The sequence below is a fragment of the Procambarus clarkii genome, chromosome 53, assembly GCF_040958095.1.
Source record: "Procambarus clarkii isolate CNS0578487 chromosome 53, FALCON_Pclarkii_2.0, whole genome shotgun sequence".
Lineage (NCBI taxonomy): Eukaryota > Metazoa > Arthropoda > Malacostraca > Decapoda > Cambaridae > Procambarus > Procambarus clarkii.
This window is the reverse complement of record NC_091202.1, coordinates 14,352,754-14,369,638: the sequence shown is the minus strand read 5'-3', so window position 1 is coordinate 14,369,638 and position 16,885 is coordinate 14,352,754. Positions and strand designations below refer to the sequence as shown.

At 36.7% G+C, this 16,885-nt stretch overlaps 1 protein-coding gene across 1 annotated transcript; it reads left to right on the top strand.

Moving 5' to 3' along the window:
* Nucleotides 1–201: 201 nt before the first annotated feature.
* Nucleotides 202–507, top strand: LOC138352331 (gastrula zinc finger protein XlCGF8.2DB-like). The gene has a single exon (XM_069304712.1). The coding sequence runs from the start codon at nt 202–204 to the stop codon at nt 505–507; it is 306 nt and encodes a 101-aa protein (XP_069160813.1).
* The last annotated feature ends 16,378 nt before the right edge of the window (nt 508–16,885 follow it).

Genomic DNA, 16,885 nt, shown 5'->3' with positions numbered 1-16,885 from the left:
AGATTCAGTCGTCTTGAACATAAGAAGACTCACATGTTAGTGCATTCAGGTGACAAACCCCACGAGTGTCCAGAGTGTGGGAAGAGATTCAGTCAGCGTGGAACTATGAAGACTCACAGGATGGTGCATGTGGATAAGAGACCTTTTCAATGTGCCGAGTGTGGCCAAAAATTTAGAGAACGTGGAACTATAATAAAGCACATGTTAGTACATTCAGGTGGCAAGCCTTACGAGTGTCCAGAGTGTGGGAATAGATTCAGCCAGCGTGGAAGTATGAAGACTCACATGTTAGTGCATTCAGGTGACAAACCTCATAAATGTCAAGAATGTGGGAAGAGATTCAGTCGTCTTGGAGGTATGAAGACTCACATGAAGGTGCATGTAGATGAGAGACCTTTTCAATGTGCCGAGTGTGGCAAAAAATTTAAATTACGTGGAACTATAATAAAGCACATGTTAGTGCATTCAGGTGACAAACTTCACGAGTGTCCAGAGTATGGGAAGTGATTCAGCCAGCATGGACATATGAAGAAGCACAAGATGATACATGCAGATAATAGGCTAAACACTTTGAGTGGGAAAGATAATTAAGAGAATGTTGAAGGATAACGAGGCACATACAGGTATATTAACTTACCTTTAATCTAACAGTGTGCTATCACAATGTCAGTTGGATATTCTTCATAGGTAATTATATTTTCTTTGAGAAATACACTTCACCATGAAAGGTAAATATCTGAAGATATTTTATTATATTGTTTTTTTTATGAAAGTTAGATGACCAAGCAAGAACTAGAGAAGCTGTCACTGTAGGAAAACTTAAAAGTGCTTATAAGTATAGAAATATCTCTTTAGTTTAGCAAAGATAAAAACAAAGCTTTAAATGTTTTTCTTCATGTTTATGTAAATAATGATGTGCTTTTTGTTCTGTTGAAATTTATTTAAAATGTAATATACTCTGTAGCGAAGTTATGGACAATTTTGTTGTAATATTATTTACCATTAAAGATGGTGAAGACAGTCTGAGACATAGTTAAGATGAGACTATTTGATTGGTTGGGAAATACATTAATCAAGGAATTTTCTCATCAGATTCATATGCAAACTGATGTGAATTTTTTATTTTTTGTTGAAGCCCATTTATGAGTTCTACTTTTGATTATAAATATTTCACCACAGTTTATAGAAGGCTGACTGGTCTTTATAACTGTCAGTCAAGTGAATATGTAATTTAAATTTATATTACTCTTGAAATATATAACACTCTAAATTTACCAGAAATTTATATTACTCTTGCCTATCTTTATCATTAATGCTGTAATTTTCTGGAAAAATATTTTACCCGACTTCCCTTAGGGCCATTAACTTTAGTGGCCTCGATGAAAACAGGAAGCCGGCGGCTTGTTGAAGGTTCCCTGCATCCCCCATTTGCTTTGATGATCTTTTCAGGTATATTTTGAAATTCAGCACAGTTTTGGCAGGTATAGCTTCAGCGGGTTGACAGTTCAATCGATCAATAACCCTGATAACCTTATGGGTGAAAAAGCTTGATTCGAAGTTATATTAGCCTGATTGGCAATTATATTAGCCCAACTGGCAATTATATTAGCCCAACTGGCATAATCCTCTGTGTCTATTATATTATCCAAACTGGCATAATCCTCTCTGTCAATTGTATTATATTATATAATATACACAATATTTCCCAATACTAACATAGCTTCTTTCTCAGACAACCTAAGGAATCTTATTATAAACAACAATCTCAACAAAAACCACATCATTATGGGAGGAGACTTTAATATTGACCTGGGTCAACAAAATTGCTCTCAAGTTGACTATTTCCTTAACAGCATGAACTCATGTATGCTAATCCCTACAATCACCAAACCTACCCGAGTCACTCAAACATCAGCCACCACATATGGACAAATATAACGGCTCCCCTTGTATCTGGTATAATCTACGACAGAACAACTGACCACTATCCTACCTTTCTCATAGCGAACATGGACATAACACCACCAAAAGCAAGAAACTTTCATTTAGGCTACACAGTGAATCAGCTTTAGACAATTTTACAGATGCACTTCACAATATTAACTGGGATTCTGAATTCAATAATACCAATGATATAAATTCATTAGCTAACCTCTTCCTCTCCAAAACTCTAAGCCTCTACAACCTTCATTGTCCCCTTCTTACCAAGCAAGTAACTGACAAAAGATTAAACAATCCATGGCTCACAAGTGGCATTCTCAGCTCAATCAACAAGAAACATAAATATGAAAAGAAACTTAGGATTGACCTAGTTTCAAAGGAAGTACTGCAGCTAAAAGGTACTCATCAATGCTTACCAGTATCATAAGAAAGGTAAAACTTGCTTATTATGTGAATAGATTCAATGAAACAAAAGGCAACATGAAAAGCACTTGGAAAACAATCTCTAGTATATTAGGAACTAAACAACACTCACATAACCAAATAAAACTCTACAAGGATGGGGATATACCATCAACTGATTTAGAAATGGCAAATGAATTTAATAGTTTCTTTTCATCGGTTGGTGCTAATCTTGCCAGTAAAGTCCCACAGACTCAGACACATATTAACACATATCTCTCAGACAGCTATCCAAACTCTCTTCTCCTTTCACCAATCAGCCCGGCAGATGTTGTGTCCATCATACACTCTCTAAAAACCAAGGCAGGGAACACCAGTGAAATTCCGTCCATTGTGTACAAGAGAGCCTCCCATGCCCTTGCCCAACCCATAGCACTACTGTTCAACAAATCTATAGAGTGTCACACCTTCCCTGATATCCTCAAAAAAGCAAGAGTAACGACAGTCCATAAAGGAGGCAATCCGGCGGACATAAACAATTATAGACCAATATCAAATCTACCCATTCTATCAAAAATATTTGAAAAAAAATATTTACAAACAGCTCTATTCCTACCTCGTAAAATTCGACATACTCAGCCCCTGCCAGTTTGGCTTCCGGTCCCAAAAGAGCACCAACGATGCAATCATTAGTCTCCTTGACGTTATCTACTCAGCCCTTGACAAAAATGAGTTTCCGATTGGACTCTTCATTGACCTGAGAAAAGCCTTTGATACTGTTATTCACAACTACCTCTTACTTAAACTCCAGCATTATGGAATCCGAGGCCTTGCCCTTGACTACATCCGATCCTATCTTAGTGACAGACACCCATATGTAACCATCAATGATACAACTTCTTCCACTCTACCAATTACCGTTGGAGTGCCACAGGGCAGTATCCTACGACCTCTTCTATTTCTTATATATATAAACGATCTGCCTAATGTCTCTAATATTCTCAAACCTATATTGTTTGCTGACGATATACCCTTATCTATTCAGACCTCAACCAACATACACTAAATAATGTTGTGAATAATGAATTAAAAAAAGTCCACTTATGGATGTCAACGAACAAACTAACATTAAACATCAAAAAGTCTTACTACATCTTATTTGGAAGCAAATCATCAAATGCAATTCAGCTACAGATAGACAACATTAACAATAGTAATAAAAATGATGGCAAGTTTCTTGGCCTCTTCCTAGACAAGAGACTCAACTTCAGCACCCACATTCAACACATAACTAAGAAAGTCTCTAAGACAGTTGGTATACTCTCCAAAATCAGATATTATGTTCCTAACTCTGCTCTCCTCTCACTATATTATGCACTAATCTACCCGCTATCTTAATTATGGTATCTGTGCATGGGGGTCTACCACTGCAAACCACCTTAAGCCCATCATCACACAGCAAAAATCTGCTATCAGAATAATAACTAACTCTGCTTTCAGACAACACTCAGCTCCCTTGTTTAAATCCCTAAACTTGCTAAATATTAACTCCCTCCACACATTCTCTTGTGTCAACTACATTTACAAAACCCTGTTCTTAAATGCAAACCATGCTCTGAAACTCTCCCTGGACAGATGTAATAGGACCCATTATCACCACACCAGAAATAAATATCTCTTTGATATCCCCAGGGTCAAACTTAATCTGTGTAAACACTCTATGCAAATTAAGGGACCTAGTCTATGGAACTCACTCCCTAGTGAATTGAAAAACTGTAAAACTTTTGCCTTATTTAAAAGCAAAACCAAAAAGTACCTAATTTCATCTTCTTAGTTTCCTACACTGAGCTTTAAATTTGCTCTGTACCTAGTGTTACCCAATCTCCTAATTTTTATGTAGTATCAAACAACCTTATCATTGTGTTCATTGCTGTCTTCTTTTATGTGCTAGCCATATGCTGTATTGTGACTACCAATTTTTGTCAACTACCATTCAAGCTGTCATTGCAATCAATCTTATATTGTTTCTGCTGTATTGTGCCTACCAATTTTTGTTCACTACCATTCAAGCTGTCATTGCAATCAATCTTAGCTACCTATGTGCTTTAATATACTGTACCTACAATTTTCTCTCATCTTTTTTTTTTCATTCCATGTAACTGTTATCATTTTTTTGTCTATAAAGTTTGCAAGTATTTACCTCCTCAAAATTTTCTTAGATTAAGGACCTGCCCGAAACGCTGCGCGTACTAGTGGTTTTACAAGACTGTAATTACCATATTATGTATCCTCACATTCCCAATGTACATTCTTGTATATGCATAAATAAATAAATAAATAAATAAATAAATAAATAAATAAATAAATAAATAAATAAATAAATAAATAAATATTATCCAAACTGTCAATTATATTAAGATGATTGTGAATTACATAATCCTGACTGGGATTTATATTAGCATTACTCAATTTATATCAAAGAGATATTTATTTATGTTGTGGTGCTCGTGGGTTCTATTAAATTATATTCTATTATTAAATTGTTGTGTTTTGCTATAATTACTTTCTATTTTACAGCAGATTTGTTTTTCATCTGTTCCTGTAATTGCTTATCTTATTGTATCGTGACATTCTTATCTATATTGATATATATTATCTATCTATTGTTAATTACAGTGTACTTGAGAGTACCTGTAAGCAATCTACCTCATTTTTCATTTTTGCTCAATTTGTTTTTGTATTGCTTAGTCTTGTTTATATTTTTGTTTTGTATATCTATATCTTGTGTTTTGTATAGTCCATGTTTATATGTTTTTTCTTTAATCTCATTTATTACCTAGGTTGCCTAGCCTAGCCATACTCCCTTACTCCATTGTACCCCTGTAAGCCCCTTTTGTGTTTGTTTTGTACAGTATTGTGTACATTTTTTTCCCCTATTTTATAGCTTATTTCTACCTTGTAATTTGCCTTTCTTTCCTTGTTTTTCCTGCAATCAGCTTTTTTTATGCAGTCAAGTATAGACCCAGAACTTAACCTCTTATCCACTATCTATGACAATAATCACTTTAATGATCTAAATTGCAGATATTTTGCAGCAAATGATGTAAACAATGTATTAACTCATAATAACAATATCTCTGTAATCAATTTGAACGTTAGATCCCTAGGTAAACACTTCGATGATGTTAGTGCCTTGATTGAAGCTATTGACAGCAAATTCTCTTTTATTATACTTACTGAAACATGGTTGAAAGAGGATACTACTCAACTCTTTAACATGCCTAACTTCTCAGCAATTCACAACTGTCGTCAACTTCAGAGAGGTGGTGGCACTGCTCTTTACTACCACCAAGAACTAACATGCTTAAAAGAAATTAGAACTAGAGACTGCTATGGGGAGTATATCTTCGCCAGCTTCAGAGTCAAGGGTGCCGAGTCTGTCCTGTCTGTGGGTGCAGTTTATAGAATTCCTAACACTGATGTGTCCGAATTCAACTCAAACCTTAGAAATCTAATACCTGTACTTGATAACAGACTGAACAAAAACCACCTAATTATCACAGGGGACTTTAATATTGACCTCTGCGAGCCAGAACACCCTACTGCTGTTACCTTCCTCAACTGTATGAATTCCTGCTTCCTCATACCCTTAATCACTAGACCTACTAGAACCACTGATAGCACTGCCACGACTCTAGATCACATCTGGACAAACATAACCTCTCCGCTTACTTCAGGTATAATCACCGATAGCACTGCAGACCATTACCCCACATTTCTGTTAACTAACATTAGCAAACCACCTCTTGAGTCAAGAGAGATACGTTTTAGACTACACAATGAAACTGCTATAGACAATTTTATAACTGCTACTGATAATGTCAACTGGGAGTCCGAGTTAGGTAACATAGAGGACATCAACCTAGCAGTTCAATCTTTTCTTCAAAAAACTCTTAGCCTTTATAATACCCACTGTCCTATGCTTACAAAACAAGTCACAACCAAAAGGCTTAACAATCCCTGGCTTACAAAGGGAATACTTAAATCTATTAATAAAAAACATGACCTTGAGAAGAAGTATAGGTTAGGAATTGTCACCAAAGAATTCTCAAAGAATTACTCATTATTGCTATCTAAGATAATTAGACGAGCCAAAACTAAATACTACGAAGATAAATTTACCCAAATAAAGAGCAACATTAAACAAACTTGGAGAACAATTTCACAAATATTGGGATCAAAGAAGTCTTTAAATAACAAACCGACTCTCCTGTCTAATAACGATGGTCAGCTTTCAGCCTCTGATTCTGCTATTGAGTTCAATAGGTTCTTCTCTTCCATTGGTTCATCCCTTGCTAATGATATTCCATCTTCCAGTACTGACATTAAGGACTATCTTATAGGTAACTATCCGCAGTCTCTGTACCTAAAGCCTATTAATTCCACTGACGTCAATGAGATAATCCTTTCCCTTAAAACCAAGTCTGGTGCCCTTGAGGAGATACCAACTTTAATCTACAAAAAAGCCTCCAGATCTTTAGCCCCTGCTATTGCTTTGCTCTTCAACAAGTCACTTGAACTCCAAACCTTTCCAGATATTCTAAAAAAAAGCGAGAGTAACGCCTGTCCACAAATGTGGTGATCTCACAGATTTTAACAACTACAGACCTATATCAATCCTGCCAAACTTGTCAAAAATTTTTGAAAAACTAATCTATAAGCAGCTTTACTCATATCTAGCCAAACTCAATATACTTAGCCCTTGCGAATATGGCTTCAGGCCCAAAAAAAGCACTAACGATGCACTTATTAGTATGCTTACCTCGATTCATACAGCTCTTGATAAAAATGAGTTCTGTGGGAAATTTTTACCCACCATATCTAATAATCATCTAAGAAATGTACAATTTCTATATCATTTCTATATCATATCAAAATCATATCTAAATCGTATCAAAATCATATTTGAATCATTACAGATTCATTATATAGCTTGATCCTGGATGACAATGGCACCATGAACACGTACGCAACTGGGCCCTTTTGATGCCTACGTGACTTTGTACATGATCTTTCAAGGATCCAGAAGCTTCTAGAAGGATTTCTTAATTAAAAAACTATTGGAACATTGATTCAACATCCGGTAGGGATAATATCGAATCCTTAATAAGATTCAGTGGTACTTTCAAATACTACTTATAATCTTTAAATCTTATATCTAATTATATTATAATCACATCTTATCTTAATCATAAGTCTAGACTGTAAAAATAATCAATCAATATTCATAGAAGGCTACCGTGCACAGAGAGCATGGTAGGGCGATGGGGGGAGTGAAGCGCCCACCAACAAAGCCCAGCGGCACTCCGCGTTTGTTTACAAATGAGTGAACAAGTGACTGATCCTTAGCGAACATTACCAGCTCAAGGACACCTTATCTAATATTTTTTATCGCCAGTGAATACTCTCTAGAACTGGGGGAGTACCTGGACAATATCTACAAGGAAAATCCTAGAACATTTATAAAAATAAGAGTGTAGTGGAGATCACAGTGACGCGGTTTCCACCACCTTCATTCCTATTCTTTATCAAATATCATTCTTCTGCAACGCAGTTAAAGAAAAATCCAAGTAGCAACGCTACCAGATCATCATACAGCAACGCTGTGACAAAATATAGTGCCTAAACTCGACAAGAGAGTTAATCAGTCTGGCAAACTTGTCAGACAGGCACCCCGACTGGCAGAGAAGTATATTGAAGGTTATTTGGTATATGATTGGCCAATTGTATGCTTGTGTAGCTTTAATATCCTATAAATCTGTCTGTTGGTTAAAAAGCGAGGCTAAGCCTCACATATCAGTAAGTTTATTAAAATTGTAGTGTAGCTGTGAATCTTATCCAAGCACTGAACCTCATGAGTGTCCATTGTGTCAGAAAATAATTCAGCCTCAATAAGTAAAAACCTCACAAGTGTCCATAGTTTTGGAAAAGATTCAGTCAAGCTAACTGTATAAATTGAATATGTCTGCATATATATTTGAATATATAAATTAAGTTATCAATTGCTTGCTTAGTTATTTATAAGTTATCATATAAGTTCATTTAATTGAATATAATTTCTAGTAGTTACTTAACAGTATTTAGACTACATTTAAGGTCATTTATTATACTTTTACAATTTAATTTGTTGTTTATAGTATAAGAATCTATTGGCTGTAAGTTATGGTGCTAGGTTAGACTATGTATGTTTAAATCCCTGATTTAAACAGAGCCAGTGTTCAGTCATATAACTGAATTTATTAAATCTTATCCTTGTATAAAATACAAGCTGATGTGAGATCCCTGTCTACAGGTGGACTGGAACTTCTATCAACAAGTCATTCACCCCACCTGTCCCTTACAGCCCACAGTCTGTCATTAGGAAAAGAGGAATTAGGATTTACAACCCTAGCTAGAGATTTTAGTTGAATTAATTTGCAGACAGTAAATTTTTAATTTAGTTCAGCACAAGTCCCTGGTAGTCTCCTCTTATATCAATCCCAGCAGGTTTTTCCCACATTAATGGTCCTTCGAACCGGATAATAATGGTCCTTTATACCTAGATATTTATGATCATTCGTTTACCGAATATTTCAATGCCAAATACATAAGAAACTTCTTGATTTTGCATTGGAATAATTCTTACATATTCTAGCCTAACCTAGCTATCAGCCAATATTTATCATAGCTATATATCTTAGTAAACATATTGTTTGCAGTGGCTTAAGCCACCATATCCATTAACTAGTAAGCATTCATAGCATACTGATACTGTTCAGTGTTAAGAAACCACAGTACTTAATTATATCAGTGTCACAGACACTGCACTGCATCTTAATCATAAAATACCATTACCTACCTCATTGTGGTAACATTACATATATATTTAAGTGTATTATCTAGCATTATCTCTAATCTACTGATTTTCAGAGCTGCTCATTACATAATATTCTTTAAAAAAGTGTTATCATCACTGTAAGAGCATTCTTTACAATCTAACCATAATCAACTGTACAAACCCTATAACAGGTAAAACCAGTAGGCATTCTACTGTATTTTATCAAACAATTATTAGGGTAACAGATCTTGTAATAACTTTGCAAAAATAGTGCCATTTACTATTTTTAAAAAATTATTACAGGATTTACCAACTTGGTGCATTCGTGCATTCGGGTCACAAATCAAATTATTACAATACTTTTGATAATTGAACACCTGCTACAACCAGATTCCAGGGAGGAAATGAAGGACGATCTTTGGAATCATTACCTAAGTAGACAGGAAAGCTCATTTATCAAAATACATTAACATCATACATATTCATCAGAAAAAAGAGAAAAATCTCGGAATCTCCGAAACTCGGAAAAAGTCAAAATGGCTAACAGTGTTCCACCAGCAGCTGAAACAGGAAATAGGAGGACACTTAATGGTCTGCAAGATCACCTAACTCAACTGATTGACAAATGTCAAAAGTTGGCTAGAGAACCATCTCCTGATTTAATAATTCTGAATACCAGAGTAAAAGCAGCTGTGGATAAGTATGAACAAATCAAACGCCATGCAGAGATTTATCTAACAGAAATGGCTAATGCAGATTTAACCCGAAGGGAACTTCAGGAAATTGTCGTTGAAATGACAATGTATGAAGATAAAATCCAAGATCAACTTGATCCTTTAATCAAACAAATATCTCAAGCAGGAACCCAATCCAATGTGAGCTCATCCACTCAACAGAGCAATGCAACTATCACACATATAGCCGCAGAGCTCCCAAAGGTACAATTACCATATTTTGAGGGCAAGGATGAAGACGATTGGGATACCTTCTGGAGACACTTTGATTCTATAATAAACTCCAAGACCTCTCTCAAAAAGGCGACAAAGTTTCAATATTTGCAAGGCCAGTTACAGGGAGAGGCAAGGCAGGTCATTGCTAATTTGTCATTAACAGATGATGATTACGACCATGCCTTACAGTTGTTACAAGATAACTACAGTGATAAGGAGACTGCAATTGCCCGTCTCTCATACAAATTATTGGATTTACCCTCTCCAAATAAAAGTTATGAGTCACTACAAACATTTCGATTGTCTATAGAATCAATCATCAAAGCCCTCAGTACAAAAGTACCTGTAGGTGATGCAGAGTGGCTTATAAAGTTAATCATTCAAAGAAAACTTCCAAATGAGGTCATAGACAGCCTATGCACTCATTATAACACCAACATCTTATCACAAAGCCAAATCATTGATGGACTTCGAGCTTACGTACAAAGATTACGAAGCCGAGGAAAACTTAGATCTCAAGAAAAAATCCCCAAAGGTGAATCCACGGACAAAAGCAAAAATGTCCAGAATGGCAGTCAAAAATCAAGGCAACAAAACTCCTCTTCTGCAAAGTGGAAACAGAATAATGTTGGCTCTTATGCTATATCCCCCACAGTTAACAGAACTGTAGGAAACCAAGCTCCTAAGACAGATAAGACAAAAGGAGCTACAAGTGCCCCAAAATGTTTATTCTGTCAAGAAGCACATACCATTTATCAATGCACAGTATATGTAGGCCGTGCCAGTCGAATCGATCGACTGAAATCTCTGAACAGGTGCATCCGTTGTCTACGGAAGCACGATACAAGTGAGTGTATCACTCAATTGCAGAACTGCCAATATTGTCATAAAAGTGTACATCACACAGCACTCTGTGGTGATATTAACACTCAATCCAGATCACAGACTTCCAATAATCAACCTGCATCTCAGGCAAAGCCCAAAGATGATAATACCACAACAGCCGTACAATTCTGTACAGTAATGAGCAATGTCAACGACTTGGATACAGAAATTGTTACAACAGCCATATTGCCTACTGCACAGCTAGAACTATGCAATCAAGGAATTTGTATTCCAACTAGAGGCTTTTTTGATCAAGGGTCACAGAAAACCTTTATCAGTAAAAAGATGGCAGAAGATTTACAACTTAAATCTTCAAAGCAAGTATCTACCTCCATATCAGGGTTTTTTACTAATTCTGGTCGTAGAACCTTTCCAGTAGTAAAACTCAATGTCTGTCTAGGTACATCCCAAAGGACAGTAGAAGCCATAGTAGTTGATAAAATTCCTACTGAAATGGAAGTGACTGGTCTGACAGCAACAATTAAATTCCTAAAAGAAAAAGGAATAAAATTAGCGGATCCTCTGCTTGATTCTGACTACATAGGAGATATCGGAATCCTGATTGGAGCTGACTACTATCATCGATTCATTCTGGGATCAGAAGAATCTATGGGTATGAATATACTCAAATCAGCAGGAGGCATATTGATGACAGGACCTATACTAGATCTTGAACCTTCAACTCCTGAAAAATCACATCATACAGAAACTGTAATAGTGGCATGACTAGGCAAAGAACAGTCACCACTTAAAATCCCCCACATGATTAATGATGGATTAGAATCTGTACCTCAATTGTGGGAACTTGATGCCATAGGAATAATTCCTGAACAACCAAGTCCTGATGATGTCTGTGCATATAATCAATACTTAGAAACTGTACAGTACCATGATGGACAGTACTGGGTAAGGCTACCATGGAAAATCAACCATAAAACCTTACCTACCAATTATCACATGGCTTACAGTCAATTTAAATCTCAATTAGCAAAGCTAAGAAAAAGGCCTGAGCATTTAAAACTCTATCATGAGATTATTGCTCAACAATTAAAGAATAAATTCATCGAAGTCGTGAAACATGACAATACGCAAACAGGCCATTTTTTACCTCACATGGCTGTAATGAGAGAATCAAAAATGACTCCTTTACGGATAGTTTTTAATTGTAGCTCTAAATCTGGACCCCAAGGAACCAGTCTAAATGATTGTTTGCAAACAGGTCCAAGTCTAACTCAGAAATTGTATGACATACTGTTGAAGTTTAGACTTAACAAATATGCATATTCAGCAGATATAAGTAAGGCCTTTCTAAGAGTTGGCTTGCAGGAAGAAGATAGAGACTTCACTAAGTTTCTATGGGTAGAAAACCCAGAAGATGTCAATAGTCCTGTAGTGACTTTCAGATTCTCATCAGTTCTTTTTGGGGCGACAAGCAGTCCATTTCTATTGCAAGCAACTCTAGATACTCATCTGAAGAAATCATCAAGTCCCTGTAAGACTGAAATCAGTCAAAATCTATATGTAGATAATTTTCAAGGGACAGTTAACAGTACTACTGAACTGTTACAATTATATCAAGAGGCCAACAAGGAGCTACAAGGTGCCAACATGCCACTACAATCTTGGGCCTCTAATAATGCAACATTGAATAATCAGATAGCAAGAGATTACCCTGAATATCACGTACCAGAATCACAAAAGGTGTTAGGTATGGATTGGGATTTAATCTCGGACACAATATCGATCAAATCTGTGCCAGTAAATTACAACATCACTACAAAAAGGGATTTGCTTTCACAAGTTAGCAAAGTATTCGACCCACTTGGTCTACTAAATCCTTTGACTATCAAGTGGCGTTTATTGGTGCAAGAAGCATGGAAGGCTAAGGTTGGTTGGGATGATCCACTACCAATCCAGTTACAAAAAGCTTGGATGGAAGTGGCTCAAGAACAAACTTTAGTTGAAAAGATAATCTTTCCGAGACACATAGTCGAGGAAAATGAAGAAGTATCACTACATGTATTCGCAGACTCGTCAGCCAAAGCTTTTGGAGCTTGTGCTTACTTAGTGACTTCTAATCAATCATATCTTATCACCTCTAAGGCCAGAGTCGCTCCATTAAAAAAGAGGACTTTGCCTCAGATGGAACTAACAGCACTGCTAACTGGAACACGCTTAGCAGTGCATATCAAACAAGTCTTGTCTACCATGAACATCAAAGATGTCATTATATGGTCTGACAATGAAGCTGTCCTACAATGGGTACAAAACGACAACTGTCCAACTCCATATGTAAAAAATCGCGTCTCGGAAATTAAAGAAATTTCCGCAGGCTTTCAATTGTTGCATGTACCAACAAAGGATAATCCAGCTGATCTCTTATCAAGAGGTATGACATTTAAACAGTTTGCAAAGGCAGATATTTGGTTTCATGGGCCTCGATGGTTAGTGAATGGTAGTTGGCCTGAACAAAAGCCACACGTCATTACGACACAAACCATAACTACCACCAGGCAGCAAGCTCAAATATCAGTCTTGGATTGTACTCGTTACTCCTCGCTCATCAAATTAATCAATGTAACACAGAACGTGTTTCATTATCTCAGGAAAAAAGGTATAAAATACACTTTTCCTGATGCACTTATCTATTGGGTAAAACAAGCCCAGAGAGAAACTTATGGGAATAACTATGAAAATCTTCCGCATAAGTTAAAACACAATCTCGGTCTGTGGATAGACCAAGACAATCACAACATTCTGCGTTGTGGAGGGAGACTTAAACACGCAGATATCAATCTAGATACCATGCATCCATGGCTTTTACCAAAAAATCATTGGATCACCAGGTTGATTGTGTTACATACACATCAACAAATCATCAAACATGGAGGAGTGTTAGACACACTCACACAAATCAGACAGCAGTACTGGATTCCTCAGGGACGACAGTCAGTCAAATCAATCTTGAAGAATTGCATGATATGCCGAAGGTACGATGCAAGAACTTGCTCTTATCCAGGGCCACCACCCCTACCAAAGGAACGAGTGGTCCATCTACAACCTTTCGAAACGACAGGAGTAGATTATACAGGAGCAATATATCTAACAGGGACTGCAGATAAGCAACCTATCAAGGCATACATCTGTCTGTTCACCTGTGCTACCACCAGGGCAGTACATCTAGAGGTAACACCCGATATGACTGCTCAATCATTTATTCAAGCTTTCCGCAGATTCGCAGCACGCCGATCATGCCCTAAGCTGATGATTTCAGATAACGGAGCAAACTTGGTAGCTGGAGAAGCATGTCTACGGGAAATCTGTTCCCATCCTGCAGTTACTTCCACACTGGAACAGCGTCATTGCAGATGGAAATTTATCCCTCCGAGAGCCCCATGGCAAGGAGGATTTTATGAACGGTTAATAGGAACTGTAAAAAGATCCTTGAGAAAATCTCTACACCGTCAGAAAATCAATCTTCAAGAACTCCAGACAGTAATCACGGAAATAGAATCAAGGATGAATAATCGGCCGTTGACTTACATGTCTGAGGATCCTACTCAACATGAGCCATTAAGTCCTGCCCACCTAATGTATGGAAGACTTCTGACTCCAGTACCATCTCTAGTGGATGATGAGATCAGAGATCCCTCATATGTGGGTCAGAGCGAGTTGGTTCAGGGGTATAAGCATCTGTCCAGCCTAATCCAAAAATGGAATGATGTTTGGACAAAAGAATATCTTACATCTCTACGAGAACATCACTATGGGGCCAATGTCCCACATAATATAGCTAATCTCCAACCTGGCGATATTGTCTTGGTAGACAGTGATGGCCCTAGGGCTGACTGGCCATTAGGTAAAGTTGTCTCAGTCCATCCAGATAGTCAGGGGATTTTGAGAATAGTCAAAATCCTGTCTAAAGGAACAACTTCCCTGAAGACATTGGACAAACTCATCCACATGGAATCAGTGAGCCAGCTGCAGTTAGATCCTGAGAGACCTCAAGACACCCTAACTCCACAAGACCCACAGACTCCTAACAGACACAATCGTCCACAACGGACAGCAGCAGAAAAGTGCAAGCAAAATTTGCACTTGTATTATCAATCCAATGGAGAGTAAATAAATACACATGGTTACTATTGTCCTAAGTATTGGACTCTGTGCCAGTTCTCTCCCTCTGGAAGATGTGGGAAATTTTTACCCACCATATCTAATAATCATCTAAGAAATGTATAATTTCTATATCATTTCTATATCATATCAAAATCATATCTAAATCGTATCAAAATCATATTTGAATCATTACAGATTCATTATATAGCTTGATCCTGGATGACAATGGCACCATGAACACGTACGCAACTGGGCCCTTTTGATGCCTACGTGACTTTGTACATGATCTTTCAAGGATCCAGAAGCTTCTAGAAGGATTTCTTAATTAAAAAACTATTGGAACATTGATTAAACATCCGGTAGGGATAATATCGAATCCTTAATAAGATTCAGTGGTACTTTCAAATACTACTTATAATCTTTAAATCTTATATCTAATTATATTATAATCACATCTTATCTTAATCATAAGTCTAGACTGTAAAAATAATCAATCAATATTCATAGAAGGCTACCGTGCACAGAGAGCATGGTAGGGCGATGGGGGGAGTGAAGCGCCCACCAACAAAGCCCAGCGGCACTCCGCGTTTGTTTACAAATGAGTGAACAAGTGACTGATCCTTAGCGAACATTACCAGCTCAAGGACACCTTATCTAATATTTTTTATCGCCAGTGAATACTCTCTAGAACTGGGGGAGTACCTGGACAATATCTACAAGGAAAATCCTAGAACATTTATAAAAATAAGAGTGTAGTGGAGATCACAGTGACGCGGTTTCCACCACCTTCATTCCTATTCTTTATCAAATATCATTCTTCTGCAACGCAGTTAAAGAAAAATCCAAGTAGCAACGCTACCAGATCATCATACAGCAACGCTGTGACAAAATATAGTGCCTAAACTCGACAAGAGAGTTAATCAGTCTGGCAAACTTGTCAGACAGGCACCCCGACTGGCAGAGAAGTATATTGAAGGTTATTTGGTATATGATTGGCCAATTGTATGCTTGTGTAGCTTTAATATCCTATAAATCTGTCTGTTGGTTAAAAAGCAAGGCTAAGCCTCACATATCAGTAAGTTTATTAAAATTGTAGTGTAGCTGTGAATCTTATCCAAGCACTGAACCTCATGAGTGTCCATTGTGTCAGAAAATAATTCAGCCTCAATAAGTAAAAACCTCACAAGTGTCCATAGTTTTGGAAAAGATTCAGTCAAGCTAACTGTATAAATTGAATATGTCTGCATATATATTTGAATATATAAATTAAGTTATCAATTGCTTGCTTAGTTATTTATAAGTTATCATATAAGTTCATTTAATTGAATATAATTTCTAGTAGTTACTTAACAGTATTTAGACTACATTTAAGGTCATTTATTATACTTTTACAATTTAATTTGTTGTTTATAGTATAAGAATCTATTGGCTGTAAGTTATGGTGCTAGGTTAGACTATGTATGTTTAAATCCCTGATTTAAACAGAGCCAGTGTTCAGTCATATAACTGAATTTATTAAATCTTATCCTTGTATAAAATACAAGCTGATGTGAGATCCCTGTCTACAGGTGGACTGGAACTTCTATCAACAAGTCATTCACCCCACCTGTCCCTTACAGCCCACAGTCTGTCATTAGGAAAAGAGGAATTAGGATTTACAACCCTAGCTAGAGATTTTAGTTGAATTAATTTGCAGACAGTAAATTTTTAA

Coding starts and splice junctions, on each gene's coding strand:
- LOC138352331 (XM_069304712.1), top strand. CDS start 202: ATGTTAGTACATTCAGGTGGCAAGCCTTACGAGTGTCCAGAGTGTGGG.